We start from the raw sequence: 25305 nt of genomic DNA on the forward strand, positions 1-25305 counted from the left end.
TCTGCAATGATTTTTACCCCAGTTTTCTCCCTAATTTGGAATGCCCAATTATTATATCCCAGTTCACTGCTGCAACTCTCACGCCGACTCGGGAAATGGTGGTAGGCACACGTGTCCTCCAAAACGTGTCCTGCCAAGCTGTCTGTTTTTGCGCTGCAGGTCTACAGCGAAGCCACCAGACCCATAGTACTAGAGAACATTACAGATCTTAATGGCTTCTCCAGCAGACTCGCAGGCGCCCTATCGTGCACAAGAGTTGCTGATGCATGGTGAACCATGGATTACCCTGTCGACCTGAGTCCTCCCCAGCCCTTCCCCTGGGAACTCCTGGCCACAATCGGCATTGGCATAACCTGGACTCGAACCAGTGATCTCCAGGCTATAGGGCGCATCCCACACTCCACGCAGAGTGCCTTTACTTGATACGCCAATAAAACCTCCTGTATCCTAAAAGTGGATTGCATGCCAATTGTTTGCCCCTTATGAAACAAAGCATGCTGCAGATTGATGTATTTGTAAAGTGATCAATTAGAGTAACATCCTAATTTTATATCTGGATGCAGGAAAACTACATAAATAACACATCACTGACCGGGATGACAGATGGACTTGACTGGGTAGCACAATGGAACAGCACCAGTAGATTAAATAACAGTCTTTACAGTATTTATTAATTAATCAATTAATATTTATTCCTAATTTATTTTAGTTCATTTTCACATCTAAAGCAAATAAGAGTCTGAAAGTTCCTAAACTAGTGGTGCAACGACAAATGAGAACTAACTGTATAGTTTAGAACATTCTTCAATCTTAAAATTCAAGTTTTTTTTTTCAATTTATTTATTTATTTAACATGTTTCTAAAATACAGGTTAGTCTAAGAAGAAGAAAAAAGTCCAACCATTGCTTTGCAACAAGGGAAACAGAAAACATCCCACATTGCACCGCCTACAGTTCAAATGATTCCATTCCCTACTGTGGTGTTGGTTACATACTCAGCGGATTGCTAAGAGGAAATTAAACAATTAGCATAGCGTTCTAACTTTCAAAACTGTAACGAATTACTGTAAATAAAATTACCTTAAAATCCTGGAACTGTTGTTGTGGACTTGCCTTGTGCCAGTTGTGAGATAAGATTTGAAGCCTGCTGAAATTAGTTCAGTGTTCCCTCATTATAACCCTGTAGTGTGGATCCATCAATATGAGACTGCTCTGCAATATGTGTTCCGCCTCATAATGAGAATGTAACTGCAAGAAAAAATGGCTTGATGGAGAAAACAGGAGCCTCACCTCTAGCTATTTAATGATTTCCAGTAAGCATGGGAAACATTTTGTATTAGTGCATAAAAGCACAGCATATAGCGCAAGGGAGCCTGTTTCTTCTTCGAGTGATGATTTGAAATGGATTTGAAAATGTATCCATTAGTCTTGGTCATTTAGGCAAGATTAATTGATCACAACATGCTAGATGGTAATTTAGGACAGCTGCTAAAATATATAATTTTATTGATATAAATGCAGACAGACTATAAGTTATATTTAGTTAAAATATATTTTTTAAATATAAAAAATAGTTGCTAGTAAATATTTCCTGAAAAAAAAAAAATAGAAGAAACATGTTCTCTTGGGTATACTAGGCTTTATACTTTTATTTTTTTCAAAAAATTAAAACAGTCAAAATGTTTGCAATTTATTTTCAACAGCTCATTATCTCGCATTTCAGTACTGGAGTTGTCTTAATGCTTTTATGCAACGTTTGAAATAAAAAATATAGTTTTATAATGTTATTTGACTGTTTTGTTTTATTTTTTCAATGTGTGAATATGCCTCAATGCAGCTAAGAAAGAAGTTATTTTAAACAGGATGACATCATCATACTGTTTGTTTCGTTGCTAATGCTGTGCTAGAGAAACTCTGGTTGCGACAAAGAACAGAAATGTTACCATTTACTTTCAATCTTTGTGTCAATTTTCCCAGGGTTGCTGTGTTTTAATTGAGCCTGACTGAAGGTGATTAACAATTTCAATTCTGTTTTATTTCTAAACTTTTTGGAAAACCATGAAATGATGGTAAGTAGTGCAGACATGTTAAACAGGTATACAGGACATCATTAGAGGTAGAGATAAAGTGAATGCCTAATTTAATTGTTTGTTAAAATATATTTATAGAATTGTAGTGCGGTGTTAAGATTCTATAATGAGGCGGCAACTGGAGGTCCAGCAGAGATTAATCTGCCCCTTCTAGAATGTCCCTCAAACCACGCAGTTTCATAAGTAAGAAATAACTCACTCAGGGTGTGTGACAATTCTTACCGCATGCCCTGGGTGCGTTGTGAGGCACGAGGCCCAGGAAGTGCGATAAATATTGTCTTAACCTGGAGTGGGTTATTTCGCTTATAAAATGGCTACATTTTTTCTTGAAAATAATTACACAAACTAGCTTTTTTAAGAAAAAAAATAAAAATGTATTATGTATCCTTCCACAGAGAAAAGAAAATAGTCCCTGAATAAATATATTTTGTACTTTATTTGCAATAAACATTACACTGAAAATTCCCGTTTAAAGTAACTGATTTCCCACATCTGAGAGAGGATTCACTGAACAGCCAAACACTGCACTGGCACTTGACATCCAGGGAGGAGCTTCCAAGTGGTTTATTTTATTATATTTTTTGTGTAGGAAATTAGCCTATCCAGGTTTTGTGGTCTTCAAGAGAAGTTGACCGTTAATTTCGTAGGCTGTTTTCACATCGATGGCCAGTAACTGGCATAATTTCCCATTAACGACTTCCGTGTCGACGAGCACAATAGTATCCTATGCCGAACCCGACCTTGTTTAAAATCCCAACAGTTGTGCCTAGAAGAGAGCAGGAGAGATTTTAATTTTGTTTTAAATATGTTTCTGAAATTGGAGGGTAGTGGTGAGATGTATCTGTTGTATCTAATTTAAACATTGCATACTCACTAGTGAGGTTTATCAGACATTAGTTAGTTTAATTGTATATATAACATGCTGAGAGACTTATGTGGTATTTTCTCAGATGGCTTTTGAAAAGTTTTATAGCTACTGCTTACCTCAGAGTTTACTTAGTTCTTTTCTCTGACTAAATACACAGTTTATTTGCCAATTTTTTCTTTAATTTATAGTGATAGAGATGGTAAAAACAGATTGTTGGGTAATTTAAATGCTGTTTCAGTTGTATGTTGACATTAGGCCACATTACATGAGTGTTTGCTTTTCTCGAGACATCTGTTTCTCATGAAATAAACGTGGATATGGTGCCTTTTTGTGTTTACATGGAAAGCCTCTCATTTCCCTTTGGAATGCCTACTTTTCCCCAAACGCTATGCAAATGAGTGAGAGGGGGAGGGGGGCTCAGATTTAAATTAGCCAAGCTGAAGGCCCACTTAGATTCTCATTCTGTTAACCATGAAAGTCCCCAAAATACTGTTTACATGAGCAGAGAAAAGCTTCACGGGAAAGAATCTACATGCTATAATGTTTGACGTAAATGGTTATAAAGATCTGATTTGCTGATGGATAGTGTCTGCTTTTTTAATACTATGTTTTAATGTTGTCGCCCACACCGCTTTTCACATATCATCTGTGTGTGTGCTGTTAAGGAGTTGCTCAGGTAAGCAAAGGAACAGCTACCTCAGCCTCCAACAAGAATTGCACAACAGCGATATGAAGAGGGTCCTGCTATTAAGATGCACGGCTATCTTTATTTTTGTAACACAACGGTGTATTTTTATTTTGTATCACATTTTTGTTTGTTTTGTATTTCTTTATATCAAATAAAGCATCCTCATTTGCGCTGTGCTTGCTTCTGCTTAATAAACAATTGGAATATTCAATCGTATTTGTTATATCTTGATAATGATATTTGACTAAAAACAACAGTCCAGAGATATGTTTTTTTTAATTAGTGATGCAACTTTATTTTATCCATAACAGAACTTACTTTCATAGCCAAGGTGCTGCTGCAAGCGTGGGAACCCTTATTTATATCCGCAGGAAAACCAGTCACCAGAAGCACTGGCTACATATTCTTACAGCCATACAGAATACAACATTTATTTTAAACTTGTGGCATTCAAAACACAACAGTCCTGTTGATTCCCAAGAAATAAGTCGCCAAAATTCCACACATTTTATTTTGAGAATGGGTTAAACAATGTTTGTGTTGTGCATTGTATTAAGCTGCCTCATCATATCCTCTTCCCTTATGGATGTTAACACCCAAGCATCTTCATTGTTCCAAAGGACCTAAGTGGAGGATGGACACGGGTTTTGCTCAGACATAAGTAACTAGGAGAAATTGCATTGGAGTATAGTTATACACATTTAAGCATAGTACTTAGTAGTACTTTACAATAAAGATGTTTTGACAGTTGTTTGGAAAGCTATTTGCAAGTGTATTGCTGAAAATGAAAGGGGGAGGCACCTTCGGGCAATATTTAAATATATACAAAATCGTCATTTTGTGTGCTTTTCACCATCAAAATATGCACAGACCAAGTGAGTTTCATAAGAAACAGCGGCACAAAGTCTATAAGACAATAAGACAACGTATTAACTACATTGGAAATCAGAAGTACTGTCCTTAGATGTCTTTTTAAAATAAATACAAATAAAATATATTAATCTTCAGCACTAAAATGCTTTCCTTAAATCTGACAAGTTTAATAGGTCTATTCACACATTATAAATTGTGCTGGTCTCCAACTTACACAGATCAGACTTGAAAACATGTTCCAAACACCCGCTAATCGGGAAAGTTTCTCCTTTTGTACATTTGTTGTGTAGACCCATTGAGAAACAAAAGTTACAATTTTAAAGGCAGTGCACGACTGCTTGGCATTTGGTAGCAACTGTTACTTATTAATATAGGATTGGTAGATTTATATTTATTTATGTTCTCTCTATCTGCCTTTTAAAGCTGTAGTTAGCATCATTTAACCATGGGCTAGATTAAATCAAGCTCAGATATTTTGTCGCTCTACATTCCTTAATGAAAACTGGTGGCTTTCCTCTCACTATGAGGAAGATGTAGTCACTACATTACACACGGCTGATTTCATAAAATACTTAAGAAATAGCAACACGTAGAATTAACAAAGAAACGACTTGAAGTATTAATTAGTCTATCTTCCGTGTTTGCTTTAAAAGGAGCGCTATTTAAATTGCAATCCAGGGATTGAGAGCAGTAAACATATTAGTAGTCAAGCTAGTCGTGTTCCTTGTATCTGTGAGTAATTCTTTAGATTGAAAGAAAGATTGAAGTCAATATCGTTGTAAATCGACTTGTTTCGATTTTGTTTTCATTTGAATTGTTTTATCTTTTAGTAGTTTCACCCCCTCCCTCCTTTATCAACGTCTTGCATTTCTTTTTTACATTTTGGAACGCCCCCATTACATTGCGGTCAGTTACACAATATTCAACTCAAAATGTAACAGTCAACAATGGCCATGGAAAAACTATTTTCTAATGAAAGCTAAAAATGAAAATGTCAGTTTGTCATGCCTGGCGAGAAACACACTGTAACAGACTGCCCGCCCATGTGTGTATTTTTCTGTTATATGTTGCGTGTGGTGTGTTAAATGTTGGTGTATAGTCATTGGTACACGGGATATAAACGGGTCTGTGTTTCACGTGTGTTTAAAAAATGTATAGTTGTATTTAGGCACGGGATTGTACATCACTTCACGTGCATATAAAGTAGTTAATATGTGAGCACGAGGTTGCACTTAATTAATTCACGTGCTGGGATTCAAGTGAATAATCAATTGGTAATTGAATCCCAGCACAACAGTATATATAGATGCACATTTTACTAAGTCGGGATTGGGTGTTCGGTGAGTGGAGAAAGGGTGAGAGAGCAGGAGAGTTATAATTTCAATTGCTATTGCGTGCTGGTGGGACCAGCACAATACTTGTTTATTTAACTCGCCGTGTTTGTTTGTCGATCTGCTCACCATTTGTAAAGTGTTAGTCCGTTTTTGTTTGTTTTTTTATTTTGGCGAATGTGCTATGTCCTGTGTTTTTCGTGTTTGTTTAAACCTTTTTATTTACGATAAACCGGCGCAAGCAAGCGTCTCATCATTTCACATTCATCTGTTCTGTCTTTGTGTATTTTATTCCTTCCTGGTTCTGACGTCACTCACTCGGCCGTCTTTGTGACACACAGTTATAAATCTATTAAAACAGATGTAAGAGTAGCGTGCACGGGGAAAGGCAGCAGCAGGGCTGGTAGCTGAGGTGATCACATACGAAGGCATAAGCCGGCTCTTTTGTACAGCGGTATTGGTGTTATGCTTTAGTGTGAGAGGTCTCGGGTTTGCACCTGCCCTCCGCCTGTGTGTGATGAGCCCGAGATTGCTACATTAGCTTACTTTAATATACCTTAACTATTGAATGTCTCTTCTGAGTTCTTACCGAAAACATAAAATAAAGGTAACGAGAAAAGTTGCCGGTGCACCCTACCTCAGCATGTGGGGGTGCGGCTGCACCCCCACTTACAACGTCCCTGGTGTATTCTGAAGTACTGTACAGTAGCTGTAACCACCTGAATTCACAAGCCCGGGATGTAGTTTACCAAACATTTTTAGTAATAGTTTGAAACAAAAACTTGGTAAATACAATCTGTATGATACTTTATAAACACATTTAGATCCGTGTATGATCAGCGTTATGCAAAGTTATAGGGAAGACTGAGAAAAAAGGGGTTATTGCAACATCCATCTGATAAAGGAAATACTGCAAACAAAAACATTAAATTCCCTGCTGCAATGTTTCGACTGTGGTAACGTACATATTCCCATGTGACTTTGATAGCAGCTTTAGGAAAGGACAAGAAACTCATGTTTACATGTGTAAGTGGGCATAGATTTCACAAGCTTTTCCTAGAATCTCACAAAAAATGGAGTCTTTCTTGGTAAAATACTGAGACCGTTTTTGGGGACATTTTCATAAGCTTTCCCTGACAAGTTTCACGTGTATTGTGGAGTCATGTGAAATAATCACACATGTAAACTAGCTTATTTTTTACCTACAGAAACACTTAATTGTTAATTAAAATAATTGTTACTATTAAGGTGATGTAATATTAATATATCAGGTAAGTAAGTTGGTCTATGATGTCATAGCTGTGTGCCAGAACAAGTCTTACTGCATGGTCATGTGATCTTGTTAAGCCAATCACAGCACTTAATTTATCCAAGCTTTTTTATAATGTACTTTTGTATATCTGGCTCCATGTTTTATACTGAATACTCCAGAGATTTGTTTCAGGACGCCTTTGACTTAATTCAAGTATTTCATTAGCCTCTGACTGACATGGTGAAAAATCTATAGGAACTGGACTTAAATTTGATTTACAGATTCATAGGACTTTTTTTGTTTTTTCAAAGCTGTATAGTGCTACACATGACTGTAGGGAGTATTGGTGTTTAGATAAACAGTCAATGATTTAATTCAGTTAGCAATCTTGGTCACAAATTTCTCACTAACAAACTCAAGATCGTGAGGAAACAATTGCACAATAAATCACACAACATTGGTATATCTTTTATAAATGTTATCAAATGTTTGTAAATAAGACGGTACAAAAGTGGGAAAAAAGACTACTATCAAAACAGCATTCATTAATGGCTATAAGCAAGAATGGTCAATTACATGTGAAAGCAATACATTAACTGTTAGAACTGTTATATTCTCAGGTCAGTACGTTCAATATGCAAGAGAATAACTGTTGAGTAAATATGAAATAAATTAATATACATTCAGTGAATTCTACTTAATAGGATACTTCATTCTTGATCAGTCTGTTGTGTGTGTATATATATATATATATATATATATATATATATATATATATATATATATATATATATATATATATAATCTTTAATAAGACTCATGTAACAAACACATTTTCTTTTCTGTTTCGTTATTAGTTGCTGTCAGCAATGGTAGAGTTTCCATGCATGTTTTTTTTTTTTAGCTGGAGACATTTGCTCTAGAAAAATGTCTTGTGTAAAATGCTTTTTTTGGTTTCCATTTGCTCAATTTATTTTACTCGAGTAAACCGGGCTTTTCACTCTGCTGAGGAAGCAGTCAACACCATGCCTGAGCAAATACAGGTAGTGGGCACTTGTAAGGGAGGTGGCAGATAGTGATGAAACGGACTGAAGTGCAGCATTAGTTTGTCCCCAGAATTGCCACTGCCTGCTGTATCCTGCACAAATTCTTGTCAATAACAAAATGTGGTGTTCAGGAATCAGTGGCTGCCTGTGAGACAGATGGGGAAGGTTACCAGTGTTACCCGTTACAAGCCCAGTCCCGATTATTATTTCCGGACGGCAACTGTGAAGGTTACCTCAGACACCAGTTTCAATTGGACAGCAGCGATGTAAGGAGGCTTGTGCTGTCAGAGATTCTCTCCTTTCTTTTAAGTTGTGTTAGATTTACTGTTGTGTTAAATATTAATGATGCAAACAAATAAAACACAATAAATACATTCATTTGGAATTTTATTTGGTCAGTTCTGAGAGGGCATCAGCAACTTGTTGGATGTTGTTGCGCTGTTGTGGGCTATCAAGCTAGCTAATGACATCCAGTTTACCAACTATATTTATTAACGTGTTTAACTTTGTGTAGTTTTTACAGCAAGGGTATTCTCAAACATTCTCAAACGTATTTAATACAATAACAAGGGCATAACGTTATTAAAACTCGCCTTGCGTCTGATAACATCTGCCGTCTCCTATATATTATACATGCTGCTGCTGACATTGCTTCCGTATGTGCAGTTCTCTCATTAGACGCTGAGAAGGCATTTGAAAGACCCGAATGGGATTTATTTGTGTTTAGTTCTGGACTATATGGGTTTGGGTTCCAGGTTTATTGATATGGTTAAGCTTTTATATGCCAATCCCTCTGCAATGGTCTTGACAGGCCAATCGTGTTCTCCCCAATTTGTTATCTCTAGGGACACTCGTCAGGGTTGTCCACTCTCGCCCTTGTTGTTTGCCCTATCTCTTGAACCTCTAGCTCAGGCAGTTCGTCAATCGACTGACTCTACCAATATTTCTGTCAATAATACCCAACATCACATATCGCTGTATGCAGATGATATATTATTATACGTAGACAATGTTTCCCAATCCCTACCTCATCTGCTGACTATTTACGATGATTTCAGTGCAATGTCGGGATACAAAGTTAACTGGTCTAAATCTGCATTGCTACCCTTAAATTCTGCAATGACAAGAACCAACATACCCTCGATAGTGCCACTGGTTAAACACTTCAAATATCTGGATGTTGAGATTTATCCTTCTTTACATTTACCACAGGAAATAACTTTAATAAAGTCTTTAAGCAGGTGAACACAGATTTGAACAGGTGGATGCACTTTCCTAATTCTCTTCAGGCTCGTAATTTCCATCATAAAAAAGGAACGTTCTTACTCGCATTCATTTTTATAGCTCAACGATTCCTTTACCTCCCCCATCAGGGTATTGGGATAGACTGCATACAAGAATCTCCAGATTTATATGGAAACAGAAACAACCACGCATCAAATTTTTCACTTTGCAGAGCAAAAAATCCATGGGGTGTTTGACTCTCCCAAATTTTAAATTTTATTTCTACTCATTTATTCTACGCCCAATCTCTGTTTGGCTTGCTCCTGATACTCCTGTATCTTGGCGTCCTCTTGAGGAAGACATAATCTCCCCTTATAGACTCCAAGATTTAATCTACGCCAATGTCCCCCTCAGACAGTGTAAATTGCACTTTGGCCCTATAATTTCTTATTTAATTGCTATGTGGCATCTGGTAGGTAAGCTTACAAGTTCCCAAACTAAATGGCATTCCCATTCACCTATCTTCCATAAATACAAACTCCTCACAGGCAATTCTCCTTTCTCTTTTTCACAGTGGAGTAATAATGGTATACATAATTATGCGTTCCATGATTTGCAATTTCAATATAACTTGCCAGGATCTTCTTTCTTTTCCTATTTACGTCTCTGTTCTGCAATGCGTGCCTATGGTGTTCCCTGGGGAGCACAGCTGCCTATACACCCACTTCACAAATTATTAGATAAACAAGGCAAAACAAAAGGGTTGGCTTCAGCCATTTACATCTTTCTTTTAAAGACCTCTTATAAACCTCTAGCACTTTTTACTGTATGGAATAGAGATCTGAATTTTGGAGATGACGAGATTTTCTGGAACACTCTGACAACATAAATCTGGCTTCCAGGAACCCTAATCATCAAATGATTCATTTCAATTTTTTTCACAGGGTATATTTAACTCCTTGCAGACGTTTTCAAATGCGACTTACCCCCAGCCCCTTGTGCATGCTCTGCCACCAGGGTGCTATGGGTACTTTTTTACATATGTTTTGGGAGTGTCCAGATATGGCTCACTTTTGGGCCCGAGTTTCCTCATCCTTATCCACTCTTCTTAACACGAATATTCCATGTTCTCCTCGGGCCCTTCTCCTGAATGATGACTGTACTCTCGATCTCTCACGGCAGCAGAAGAGGATTTGATTACTGGCACTCCACTGGGAGCCACCCCACTCCCTCCCTTGGCAACATTGGCTCCTCACTTTCCTTGACATTATCCATATGGAACTGTCTACTGCCCGAATTCATGGTGCCGGGAGGGGGGACTGTGGAGGCATGGAGTGCAGCTGCGACCATTGTCAGGTCATTATTATAAGCTCCATTGGAATGAAATCCATAGAGGAAAGGGGGGGGGGGGGGGGGGGGGGGGGGGGGGGGGCGTGGTTTGTGTTTGTGTTTTTATATTATGTTGTGTTATGTATTGTCCCATGTTGTTCTTTTCTCTTTAAATAAATAAAACACATTTGTTCAAAAAAAAAAAAACAAGGGCATAACGCAGTTCATGGTAAGTGGTTTTATACAGAACTATAAACCCACCATAGATATACAACATGATAGGCCAGACACAGCAAAAAACATTAATAAAAAAGCCACCCATATTATCATTAAAGTGAACTACACCACTGCTAATCATAAATCCGCCCATTAGCCACTTACTTTCTGCCGACTTACAATCCACATTATATAGTGATGTCACTTAAGGGTAAACAAGCTCATTCACAATTAACACGTGAGATGTGGGTTTCCATGCAAAACTTGGTGTGGATTTTCCTGTGTTATTTACCCTATCCCTCTCTTTGGCAAAACCTGATTTACACTAGTAATTCTCCCAAACGTGCATGTGCATCGTAATTTCACGTGTAAATTGCCCTGCATGCAAACCTCATAAATGTTAAAACTGGCCCCTTTTGTAAGAAAATAAAATATAACACACCCACTTTTACATTACACCCTGTGATAGAGAAAGAATCGATATTGTAAATCTCCCTCCCAACAAAAAAGGGCGCCGTGTAAAGACTGCCTCATAGATGGACCACCTTCATGGTAGGTGGAAACTGGAAGGTGGGGTGCATATTTGGAAGTACGCGGAATGACTCCATTGCAAGCAGCTGTGGGACTGCCCTCTATTGGAGTAACCATGGCGACGGGTTGTTTGCAGGGAGGGGTGTATGGGTACAAAGGGGAAGCAGCTACGTCAGTACGCTGCCCTGTGCTGAAAAGTGAAACTGACGGCCGGAGCTGTGTTTATTGTTTTCTGTATTATGTGTTTGTTTGTTGTTGCAGAGGAGGAGTGAAAGCAAGGGGCTGCAGCCATGGACCCAGTCCACAACGCACTGAGCACTTCCCTCACCACGCAACATCAGCACGCACCTCTCATACTTGTCACACACACACCCCTATCAACATTTCTGCAAATAAACATTTACTTAATTCCCGAAGTATCTGTAAATCTTTCTATTCTTTAGTTTAATTGGGAATACCCCATTTCTTTTGCAGAGTTGATGCAGTGTTGACAATCTGTAACGTCTTGCAGAGCAGTGTCACGTTTTTGGCTTTTTTTTTTTTTTTTTTTTTTAATAAAACCTAATTTCTTCCAGTAAAACTGTCCATTCCCAGTAGGTCAATTCAGTCCATTAATGTAGTCTTTAATTATTAGTTGTTCTCTTCTTTAATAACAATCCCAGGTAGAGTTCTTTGTATTTTAAAGTCATTTAAACTAATCTTTGTCTTCCTCACGTTTATTAATTACACCATGTAACAATTTTTTTGTTTGTTTTTGTTCCTGAGTAATAAGTGTTATTTCCTAATTGCTTATGCCTCAAAAGTATAGAAAATGGCTATTATTCCCCACAAACTTTGCTTTTGTGACCAGGACAGTGATATTTCACTATTATCACTATTTCCAATGGGAAAACGGGCAAATGTGTGCCTTTTCGTTCACATAAAGTCGGAAAAAAACAACATATGAATCCAAATTTATGTATTTATACTAAAGTAATACAAAAACAACTACAAAAGATTTAGAAGTGAGTAGTTTTTCGAGATTTACGATTATACTGTAAATATGTGTATTATACAATAGCTGGCATTATGAAACATTTGCGGTAAACAGTGTTCCACAAACATCTGTCTGGAAGAGTTTTTTTTTTCCCCCACCAATTGCCTAGCTACAATAGTATTTTGTTAATACTTTGTATTACTTTCAACACAATTTCATATCACTAGCAAACAGGTGTGATTAATCAATCAATGAAAACGTCAAGATTAAAAGCACTCATTTTATGTTATGACACATTTAGATCACTTAGCAAGATTCATGCAGTTTTTCAGTAATAGCCAACTCCTGAAATCTAAACTTTGTATGCCCACCCTTAGTGTGCACAATAACTTTGACAGCATTTCTGAATAAGGTACTGCAGAATATTCTTTTAGCTAAATTAAAGCCTAATTGTGAGAAATGTGGAACTGTTTCTATTTAGATTGACCAGGCTATGTCTGGAGTTGTTATAATAACACAAGCATGTGGGAGAGGAAGCGATTCTTGCTCAGCAACAGTCAAAGACCTGTGGCTGTATTTGGACAGGAAACAAGCCACGCATGACCTTTCTGAAAGGACTGGAAATGCAAATAAGGATTAGTTGCTAAACCAGTCCTTAATCCAGAGAAAACAGAGGTCATTTTAGGTAAGAATATTGAAATAAATGTGTCCAGAGATTTTTTAAATACTGAAAATATGATCATTAATCAATAAAAGTTGTGCTTTCTTGACACAATTTCTATGTACAATTTCTCATTATTTCATGTTTTCCTTTCACTTTTAGACTTGTTTAAATAATTACTGTTAATGTGGTACAATCATATTTTGTTGTACAAGATGTATATGTAGTGCATTCAACACTGGCCACAAGGTTGTATGTTTGTATGCTGTTCCAAACAGTAGATACATCATCTGTAATAAACTATAAAATTAACATTAGTGGTGAAATATTAGAACAAGGTGAATTAGCAGCACAGCTGTGGCCAAAAGTTTTGCATCTCCCTATATAATTAAATCATTGTGCTTCACAGAGTCAAAAGAAGCCTGTGGAATAATGTTACATTAACATACTTTTTGCATATTTAACAAAAAAAATTGTTCAACTTCGTTCTTTTCAGTTTTAATTTTTTTATCTACTTTTATTTTATTTTTCTCCCGAGGCTGCTGCCCTTCAGTGCTGTAGCATCAGGTTGTATCATTTTATCATTCTGTGTATGAAATTAGCAGAAACAGAATATACAGGGAAGTGAGTCCTAAGCCATTCTCTGTGTCAACTTGGTCATAATCTCTCCCCCTGACAAAGAATGCTTTTAAAAAGAGTAATAAACTAAATACTGGACAAGTGGTTTATCTTCACCAGCGCTGAATAAATCCTGTGGCGCTGGCAGTGTCTTTTAAAAGGTAAAACCAGATGGTTTTGAATGCCTTGACACTACTGAGAGAGAACAAGACACCTCATAAATCCAGCTGCCACGGCGAAACAGCAGACCAATTGAGAACAATGGGCCATCTCGGAACGAGAGCAACCAATGGGAAACACCCCACATGGACTCGGGCACAGCCCAAAATAAACAAACTATCCAATCACAGGGGTGAAGAGAGGAGTTACAAAAAGATAAGCACAATTTTTAAACAGGGCTCCTGACATGAAATCCAAGGCTGTTGACACATAAACGAGTCTCTGAACTTTAACAATCCGAAGACCCAGCCAACACTGGCTTGAACAGAGATATCGTTTTCAGAAACTCTGATACGAAATAACTAATCTGGTGTTTGCCTTGGTGTGGGAGTCTGCAGCGTAAGAAGTTTAAAATTTTAAAAGTACTTGTAACCAAATCTCTAACTTAGCCCTGACTGATCACTGGAGAAAGAGTTGGATGAATATTTGAAGTTGACAGAGATTGAAATATACTCAATCTATAGAGCTAGCAGTGCCAGAGTTTGAGGCGGAATATCTCAGACATAACCGGACGAAGAGTGTGCATATTGGTGGAGGAATTGCTGTTTCAGTGGAATAACTTGGACTTCTCTGCCAGCAGGATAGCCAATAGCCTGTTAAGTATTAACACGTAGGGCTAGATTTCCAAAGGTGTCTAAGGGGTTTAGATGGGTGTAACTCAGCTTTTTAGACATTTGGTTGGGGGTCTAGTGTCAGAGCGATTTTCTAAAGCGTCTAAATTCCCATGTTCATGTCCTTAGACACCCTGCCCCATTTATCGATGCCTAGTCGGGTTGTAGTTCATTACCATATTTACATGTGATTTTCAAACATTTAGACTCTGTCTAAACAGTCATTTAGGCGTCTAAATTTAGACCTGCTCCAATGGCGTGTAGAGCACGTCTACAAAAATGTGCCTGCTGCTGTCACATGCAAGAACACAGTGGAAAACTGAGAGTGGAAAGCGATGAGAGTTGACAAGAGGAAGACAGATGTGTTGTAATGGTTGTAATGTTTGTGAACATTATTTATCTTAATCTTAAAGAAATATCAAGTCTGAATCATGTATTGATTGCTGAAAAAGAATTAGGTTTGTGTGTGTATAGTTCCTCCCTTACATAATCTATAGTATTACTATAAGATCATATAGGATTTCTATAGTGCCCTATAGTCTTCCTATAATAGCCTATAGTATTTATATAGTATTTCTGTTTGTACTACTTTGTCAAGTGGTGTTGAATAATATTTACTGTAGAATTCTATAGTATTTCTCTATAGTATGTCCCAATTAACTACATTTTACTATAAGATTTCTATAGTAAAACTGTAGAATTCTTGTCATACGGGATTATACGTTAATTTACGTTAATAATCTTCCCCAATTTTGCATCTTCTGTGTTTTCTCAACACTTCATCACATTAGTTTTTGGAGTTTACCCAAAATTTAATTAAAGTTGCTATAACAAAATAAACGTGGAAAAATCAGAACAGTACCATGTTCATAATGCAGTCAATAAACACGAAAAAGTCCTCAAGTAAAGTCTGAGCAGTTTTAAGTAAATTATCAAGCAGTATTTATGTATTGCTATGGGGTACAGCATACCAGAAAGTTTTCATTCAATTTAAGTTGCACTATAACCCAAATGTATTTTCTCTGTCCCTTTTGCATGGGCGAAAAAATACTGTACTTTAAAAATTCAATCGTGTTCTAATGCAAGGTCTGATGCTTTTTTTTTTATCATAAATGAAAAGGAGAGATATTTATCTAATAACAAAAAGTCGTCTTAATTAAGAGAGTCATTACTAAATGAAAAACAAATTCCATATTTAGTTTTTGAACATCTTGACCAAAATGTAGTCATCTAAGGAGATGTGTAACTTTGAATGTTTGACTAAAATGTAGTCACCCTTGAAAATCTACCCCGTAGTGTTTTAATCTTCTTATGAACTGTTGAATAAGCCAACCTTAAAGTAAAATTAATGTTTTGTTTCAGGTAGCATGTATTAAAAGTGTTATTGCTTTCAATTCATGCTTTGAGTTAATGAACACTATAGTAATTGTTTGTTGTATGTGATTTATACAAATTGATGTGGGTTTTACAAGGCAATCATCATTCTACATTTAAGCTAGAATCCAAATTTAGCTGTCTTGATAATAGATCGTTCTCGATAGGTTGTCTGGACGCAAAGAGCATCTTTATCTCGCAAGAGTGAGAATTGCCTTCAAAACCAAAATATATACAGTGCCTATAGAAAGTCTACACCCCCTTGAACTTTTTTCACATTTTGTTGTGTCAGTGCCTCAGAGTTTCATTTAAATGAGGATTTTTTCCCACTTATCTACACACCACACTCCACACTGTTAAGGCGAAAAAAGTTTTTATTGACAAAAAAATTATATATTAAAAACACAAAACTGAAAGATCATAATAATCATAATGTATAGGTCTCCACCTCCCTGAGTTAATACTCGGTGGAAGCACATTTGGCAGCAATTACAGCTGTGAGTCTGTTGGGATAGGTCTCTACCAACTTCGCACACCTAGATTTGGCAATATTTGACCATTTGTCTTTACAAAACTGTTCAAGCTCTGTCAAGTTCCTTGGGGAGTGGTGGTGGACAGCAATCTTCAAGCCATTCCACAAATTTTCGATCGGATTTAGGTCAGGGTTCTAACTGGGCCCTCAAGGACATTTTTCTTTTTGTTCCTTAGCCACTCCAGTGTAGCTTTGGCTGTGTGCTTTGGGTCGTTGTCATGGTGAAAGGTGAACTTCCGTCCCAGTTACAGCAATCTTGCAGAGGGCAGCAGGTTTTCCTCAAGGACTTCTTTGTACTTTGCTCCATTCATTTTCCCTTCTAACCTGACAAGTGCCCCAGTCCTTGCCGATGAGAAACATCCCCATAACATGATGCTACCACCACCATGCTTCACAGTAGGGATGGTGTTCTTTGGGTGATGCACTGTGTTGGGTTTATGCCAAACATAACGCTTTGCATTTAGGCTAAAAAGTTCCATTTTAGTTTCATCAGACCACAAAACTTTTTGCCACATGGCTACAGAATCTCCTGAGTGTTTACTTCAAACGGGATTGAAGTTCTCCCGCAGTTCTTTTGAAAGTGCTTTGGTGCTCATGGAACAGGAACTGCTGAATTCATCCTGAAATCATGTGAATCACTATAATTTAACACAGGCGGAGGCCACTTCACTTGGTGTGTGATTTTGAAGGTGATTGGTTACACCTGAGCTAATTTATGATTGCTATTACAAGGGGAGTGGTCACTTATCCAACCAAGCTATTTCAGTTTTTATTTTTAATTAATGGGGTAGGATGTGTAGATAAATGACAAAAATATATATTTTAAAGCATTTTAATTCCAGACTATAAGGCAACAAAAGGTGAACATTTTGAAAGGGGGTTTAGACTTTCTATAGGCACTGTAAGTATTACATACCTTTTCTTTTTTCAGACACACTGGCTTCCAACAGGTCTCTTACACAAAGGCAGACAGACAGCTCATGTAAACTTTAATACCAGGCAAGTGTCCCTCATTACATTAGATTCAGGTGTAATTAATTCCAACTCTAATTCCAGGGCCCGTGCATTTTGGGAAGTGTAATCCTGACTTCCCCTCGGGACTATATTTTCATTTATCCTCCCCCCACTATATACATTTTTCATAAGCTTTTTTGCAATATCATGAGAACTTTAACTTTTGCTAGTATTGCAGATGTAATAATTCCTGATATATAATAATATTTTAGATTTTTACATTCTGTGAAAAATATAGTACAGGAATCCTGCAGGAAATCTCACGGAAATTAACCCCATAAACTGTGGGACTTCCTGCAGGATTCTGTTACAGAAGAAAATTTGATATCTTATGTGGCAGAGCATCCCGAGCTGTTCAAATTAAACTTTTTTATTTTATTTCAAACAGACAAACATACACAAACAAGTTTTGGTCCTCATTGACCTTCCTCAGCGTATGGCTATATATCTCTTCTGTATAAAAAACAGGGTTTTCCACCTGTTCATTTTGGAAAATGTTAACAGAAGATAGTTACTACAACTCTCGTAAAATTTTAATGACAAACAGAAAAAATTTGAATACCCCAACAAATTAACAAATTAACCCAGTTAAAAATAAATATTATTTTACTTAAATAATAAAAAAAAGAGAGTCAGTTTTCTAATAGATGCAATTACATAGTACAGGTTACCACAGTGATTCACCACATTTTAAAATTCCCTCTATTCTGGCATCTATGTAGCTCATGCAGCCTACATTCAATACACCAAGGTGTGATGTCACACTGGTATACTCACTGACCGACTGTATTTTGATAGGACACAAGTTATGGATAACGTATACAGTGTGACTTCAATTTTCCACACCCCAGGGGGCTCCTGAGTGGCACATCCAGTAAAAGCGCTCTGCGCGGATGTGCCATATAGCCTGGAGATTGCAAGTTTGAATCCAGGCTACGTCATTGCTGACCATGACCGGGAGTTCCTAGGGGGTGGCGCTCAACTGGCCAAGCACCACCCGGGGGGAGGGAAGGCTAGGTTGGCCAGGGTGTCCTCAGCTCATTGCGCACCAGCAACCCCTGTTGTCTGGCCGGGTGCTTGCAGTCTTGCCTGTAAGCTGCCCAGGGCTGCGTTGTCCTCCGACACTGTAGCTCTGAGGTTGTTGCATCGTTAGTTTGCAGTGTGTAAATAAGCAGTCTGCTGACAGCACATGCTTCAGAGGACAGCATGTGTTCATCTACGTTGCTCCCGAGACAGCACAGGTGTGGAAGCAGTGATAGCAAGATCTGTGCCATTTTAAGATTATATAAACTGTTTGCTTTTGATTATTGCTGGATGTGAACAATCAAGAAACATCAGAGCATAACTCATGTGCAATTTAGCTGCGCTCTGACAAAATACATGAAGTCCACAGCACTTCCTGTTGTTTTGTTTAATGCATGTTAGGCCGTCTTCTGCCACTAATGAAGTGCAGCTGAATTTTTGTTATCACACAGCGACAGTATCGCGACAGGTGAATAGATGGTTATGGCTACCATTGTACATTTTTTGGATTCTTCATTTTTTGCTCGATTTCCATAAATATGTCCATCTATAGATTTAAAACAGCACTTTCTACAATAGTTGGTGCTGCCCTTTTTAAAGAGTAACCATTAATATGTGACATTACAATAGCTCAAGATTTTTGTAAAGGTTTTGGGAAAATAAATATTGCTTTGTAATGTTGTTTTAGAGGGCTTGACAGATGATTATACAGGATAAGAAAGCAATGTGCCCCCCCACCCCCCCCGTTGTCAGTACAATATGTGCACATAATTGCAATGGAGGTGGGAAATTGTTGTTGAGAATGTATGCAGTACCTGGATTTGAGTCTTACTTGGATATAACACTTCTTATGCTGGTTGATAACTATACTTGTATTCTTCCCCATGTAGCTAACAGTGAATTTCTAATTGGCAGATTTTGCTCAAGAAACAAAAAGCTATGGTTTGAATAATGCTTTAGTTTTCAGTACTGTTCCTTCAAAAAAACATAGCCCAATGAACAAAAAAAAAAAACAGAAATGTGGGAGTTTACTGAACCACTTACAAAACCATTTTCTGTGTGGATTATTTTCTATTACTGCTCCAAACTCACTAACCTGCTGTGTTCATAGTACATTGCTCCACTGCACAAGTTCTCTAATGAGCCTCTAACTATTCTGAAAGCATGAACATCAGTAGGATTTGCACAGGCACCACTTTTTATATGTGTATTTCAATGCAGATTTGCACCTAATATATAAAAATTTATAAAAGAGGTCATTTTGTTTCCACAACTAAAGGTAAATCTAGCCAAAGCTTTAGACTATTGTTTTATTTAGGAGTAAATGGATTGATTTGAATACTGCTTATAATGCACAAAAGTAAATATCTGATACAGAATGTTGAGCCATGGTTTGTTATTATTATTATTATTATTATTATTATTATTATTATTATTATTATTATTATTATTATTATTTACAATTTACAGAATGTTTTAAAAAGCTAAAATGAAAACAAAAATATTACTTATACACATGTGTTGGTCATACAAATCCATATTTCAAAAAAATCAATTTGCAGCCACTGCACTGATGATGCAGGCTGGCACATTTTGAACCTCCAGCGAGGCAGCTTTGACCTTGACTCGCTACTGTTATGTAGCGCTCTCGACTTGCAGATCATTCAATAGAAAGCACCACGTAATGCCCAGGGGCCCGATTCACAAAAGTCCTGTGATTGCGATGAGGTTGTGAGGATGCAGATGTCATCACTGCGTGCATTTTTTTTTATTTTAATTAAAGCCCGGGACACACTGCCCGTTGCGATCAATAACGACACAATTTTTCTGTCTCATCAGGCAATGTGTTCTGCTTTGCGATGTGAATTTATAGGATCGGGCAACAAATTTCAATTGACTCAAAGTTTAAATCGCTGCACAACATTGTCACCGGTTTAAAGCAAGGCAATTTGCAAGCTAATAGTCTGCAAGCTATTATTATACTGAATAAATCAAAACTTTTGGTATCGATTGTATTTAATAAATAAACTGTTATAACCGAATTGTCGCAAATCGCTTTTTTGAAACGGATCCCTGTTTTTCTGTGTTTGGTGGGGGGGGGGGGAGTTGTTCTGAAGAAGAAAGAACGTGAGGGAGAACGATAAAGAAAGTAAAACAAAAGTTAAAGAAAACAGCTATGCTTGCTTCGGAGCTGTGCCTAGTATCAGGCACGCTACTCCAGATTTCTGGCTTTCAAGGACAGGCCCTGGGCCGGAACCTGGTGGTAGTTCGCAGGCAGCTTTGGCTGTCCCAAGCGAGGGTCCCTGATGCAGACAAATTGGCCTTGCTAGACGCGTCGATATCTCCTGGCCATACCTTCGGGCCAGCGGTGGAGTAGAAACTGCAACACTTCCACCGAGAGCATGAGGCATCTCGGCAGATGGCCTCGATTCTCTCTTCCCATGCGGCAGTGTGGGATAGAATCAATCAATCTCAATCTTTATTTTATATAGCACCTTTCATAGTGGACCACCATCACAATGAGAATGAGACGCTGGTGTCCACCCGTGGCACGCACGTTGACTCAGGTGGTCCTTTTACACAACATCAGCTGCAATATTGACACAATTGCACCTTTGACACTTGGATGCTCGCCACCATACACACCGGTTCCACGTGGGTCCTCCTCCCTTTCGAGGGATCACGGTTACAAACAAGAAGTAGCTACACTTCTTCTCAAATGAGCCATCTGCCTTGTAGAACCCACCTCCCAACAGGAGGGGTTCTATTCAAGGTATTTTCTGGTGCCAAAGAAGGACAGTGGCCTTCGCCCACATCTCAACGGGTTCTTGAGGAAGAGGAGGTTCTAAATGGTCACTCACCGTCACATTTTGCAGTCTGTCTGTGTGACTGGTTTACCACCGTGGACTTAAAGGACGGGTATTTTCACATCACTATTTGTCCCGCACTCAGGAAGTAACTCCGTTTTGCCTTTCAGGGAAGTGTATTCAAGTTTTCTATGCTGCCATTTGGCCTATCTTTAGCCTCTTGTATGTTCTCAAAGTGTGTGGATGCCATCCTAGCTTTCTTGCTGCTGCAAGGGATCAGGGTGTTGAACTACCTGGACGACTGGGTGATCTGTTCCCAGTGGCAGGAAGGAGCAGTGGTCCACACGGCGATCATGACGGAGTATCTGTCAAGGCTGGATCTCACCCTTAACAATGCCAAGAGCCAACTAGTTCTGGTGCGAAGTATGGTTTAATTGGGATGCGGGCTGGACTCCCTTGCAATGCAAGCCTACCTGTCAGACGACAGAGTGGCCGCTGTACAGAATTGTCTATTCCTGTTTTAACATGGATCGACCTTACCCCTGGTATTGTGCCATAAGCTGCTGGGTCGGATGGCCTGTTACAGATGACTTGTAGTGGTGACATCATACCAGGAAGAAACACACACAGCACTGTGAGTGAAATGGTGAAGGCGCTTGCTTACGCTGGTTTATTGCAAATAAAATAAAAGGTTAAACAAAACAAAACACGGCACTTGAGGCCAAAATAAATAGACAAACAAAACAAACAGTGGACAAACACTAAACAAGTACTGTGTGAGTCCTCTCGGATGAGTAGCACTTTTTCTCTTACTTTTATAATTACTTTCTCCCACACCCGTTCTCCACTCATCGAACACACAACCCTGAGTGAGTGAAACGTGCATCTACATATACGGTTGTGCCAGGATTCAATTGCTAATTATTCACTTGAATCCCAGCACGTGAACTAATTTGTGTAATCCCATGCTCACATACTATTACATACTTTATCTGCACGTGAAGTGATTGTGCAATCCCCATGCCTAAACACAACTATATATTTTAAATCACTCGTGCTACACAGACACATGGGCGGGGCACACTGCCAAATGGCTGCAGCCTCATCATCCCTCCAGCTGAGATTACTCCATATGCACCCACTTCAGGCGTGGCTCAATACCTTCCAGCTACACCCCAAACACAACAAGCACTGTGGGCTAACCATGTCTCACACATGTTGGGAAGCCCTGCACTAGTGAAGACAGTCCTGTCACCTGCACATAGTTGTCCCTTGTCTGTTGTCTCTGCTCACGCTCCCTCGCGAGGGCTTTGGTATATTTTTCCCAAAAGTATTGTTGGTGGTCGTATTCGATTTGAAAGGGAACGTTTCCTGAAAGAAATGATGACCACCAACCTACGAGGTTGCATGGGTCGTCCTCATGAAAGAGGAAGTGAGCTACACGATGTGACTATTTGTTCCTTCGGAAGGCGTGACCGAGGATGTCATTACCCAGAGGGGCCTATCGGCAGATCTGATATAAAATGCGGAGTGAATACCGGACCTGTTGCAGGCATATCCCAAAAATAAAGTTGGTGGTCATCTTCTCTTTCAGGGAACCAGAGTTACATTCATAACCTACCGTTTTGGGTGTTCTGTTTGAGAGTTTGTTTTTGTTTGAAATACACACAGCAGTGCTTTTACTCGCAGTACCTGTTTGTCTCTGTCAGCTTCCTGGTCTGGCTACACCACCACAAAGCCATCCTGTCACATACATAATGCTAATAATAATAATAATAATAATAATAATAATGTAAACCCTGTACATAATGTAGAGTTTTACCCCCCACTTGTTTAATATCTATGATTTACAGATACATGTACTTGTATATATCCACGATAGGTTTTATAAAACGCCCTTGCAGTCATTCATTCTGCCCTTTATCCATTATATATAATATATAATAATATAACTATATATATAGTATAAAATATATATATTATATAATATATATATATATATAATGTTTTCGTATTTATTTCAAAAAAAGTTTATTTAAAATAAAAAAAAACATATTTAAAATAAAAAAAAACACTGATAACTAATGTTATGAACTATTTATTTATCTGCTTTGTTTGTTTTTTTCTCACAACTTACTGGTGAGAAACAAATGTGGTAAGTCCAGGAAATAAATAAATAAATAAAAATAAATCTGAATGTTGTGTGAAATTAAATGGTCCAGAACTGTCAGCAGACAGAAAATAAATTCTAAAACAAAAACAATTCTAATTGTACTGATATTGGTAGCAAATGTTTCGACTAGATGTCTTTGAAGACACTGAGAAATTAACTATTTCACCTCAAAAAATAAAATGATTAGAAATATGGACTTCATTTTGATCTGCTGATTTTCTCAGTTGGTTTGTACAGCTGTTCTTAGGTGAAATCAGTAAAGATCTTTGTTTATTAAACTACCGGTGGCACATACGGTCTTGGTATCTTACACGGGTCATGCAAAACTGTAAATACGATGCTTCACAACTCCTGTAGTTTATATAGATGTAAATGCTTAATTCAAATTATTATTAATAATAATAACAACACAGTATATGTATCACATTCCAAATATCAATGCAGTACAGAGATAGTGTTAATCCTGAAATCTAAAACTCTGTGCTTGAAGAAAATAATTGTATAAACATTTACCTGCTATTTTCTTTTCTTTTCAAAGTTCAAAAGTAGATATTTTCTTACCTTTGCTATTAGCAGCTGCTGATAAGCCGGTGTGAATAGGAAGGTTCCTGTCATGAACAAAAACATAACAGGCTCTACAGTTATGATTTTTCTGATTTTGTCCAGTCTCTCACACATTGTTGTAGAAACAGCTCGAGCCACAGTTGTATATAGCGACAGCAGTGAACTTTTTCCAGAACAAAAAGCTTTTTAGGTGTAGAAGTCACATGCTATTTCATATGAGGAACTGAAGTGGTTTCTTGAGTCCAGCAGATAAGTAGCATAAAATCTAACCTATGTACGTAAGGCAGTTTATAAACTTTAACTCCTGACTATCATGTGGTTTCCTGTTGGTTTTTAATCATGTCTAAAGTTCTCAGTGCTGTCCTGACTTCTCCATTTAGGAGGTGGGAGATACAGGCTTGTACTCAGGGATAATGGTGAAAAGAAGCCAAAGCTCTCATAAAATCCTTCCGCCATGTGTACTTAATGGCAGGTGTGGCTACATACAATAGGGGTGTGTCTTCATGTCAAAGTGTACAAAAACATGCTGTTTCAGTTAAACATTAACTACATTTAACTCATTATATTGTATTTCTTCATTTATTTTACCAACCTTTTTTTGTTGATATCACAGAAAACACAATGTAAAATAAAAGAACCCTACAGCACTAGTTAGTGTGGGTGCCAGGTAACACATTTCTGAGAGGTTTGTTTGTTATTTTCCCCAGAGTACAACAGAAAGCGAAAGTTGTCCTAGCAAAGGGTTGAATGCAAGAAGGTGTTAGTAATAGTGTTTCCATTTGTATTCAGCCAGCCATACTCTAATACCAAGAGACTTAATTTCATATAGAACAATTGGGAAAATAAATAAAAAAGCTTTTCCTCGGATTTCACAAGAAGTGATTGTCATACATACAGTTGCAAATAAACATCTAGGAATATTCCAGATCTCGATTAAACTTCCTCTTATTATAGCATTTCCAGTATACTGTAATAAAAATTATATTACCCCCCCCCCCCCGGGGCAGACATGTTTACATATGTGTGTAGGTGTACTGCTGATTAAAGTTTTGCATATACCTGTGTCTAGAGAACTGCTTGTCCAATAGTGGTTAAAATTGCTTATTTTAGTACAATATATTGTGTGTATTATAATCCAGGGATAAGTAGAGGCTGTTGTCTACCTGTACAGTATTTTTCCCCACTTACATGTATTTATTCAAGTGATTTACATTTTAAATTTGCTTGTATCACTTTAAATCAGCTTCTTCATTCAGGTTTGTAATGCCTTTGTTACTGCACATTGG

At 37.8% G+C, this 25305-nt stretch overlaps 1 protein-coding gene across 2 annotated transcripts in view; it reads right to left on the minus strand.

Annotated features, from left to right (window-relative positions):
• Positions 1-24414, minus strand: part of zgc:174356 (uncharacterized protein LOC100137120 homolog) — a 97945-nt gene extending 73531 nt beyond the window's left edge. For both annotated transcript variants that reach the window (XM_041252820.1, XM_041252821.1), the window contains exon 1: positions 24017-24414. In XM_041252820.1, coding sequence (XP_041108754.1) covers positions 24017-24133 — 117 coding nt within the window. In that variant the 5' untranslated portion in view covers positions 24134-24414. The remainder of the gene's footprint in view (positions 1-24016) is intronic.
• Between the last annotated feature and the right edge of the window lie 891 nt (positions 24415-25305).

This window comes from Polyodon spathula, chromosome 6 (assembly GCF_017654505.1).
Source record: "Polyodon spathula isolate WHYD16114869_AA chromosome 6, ASM1765450v1, whole genome shotgun sequence".
NCBI lineage: Eukaryota > Metazoa > Chordata > Actinopteri > Acipenseriformes > Polyodontidae > Polyodon > Polyodon spathula.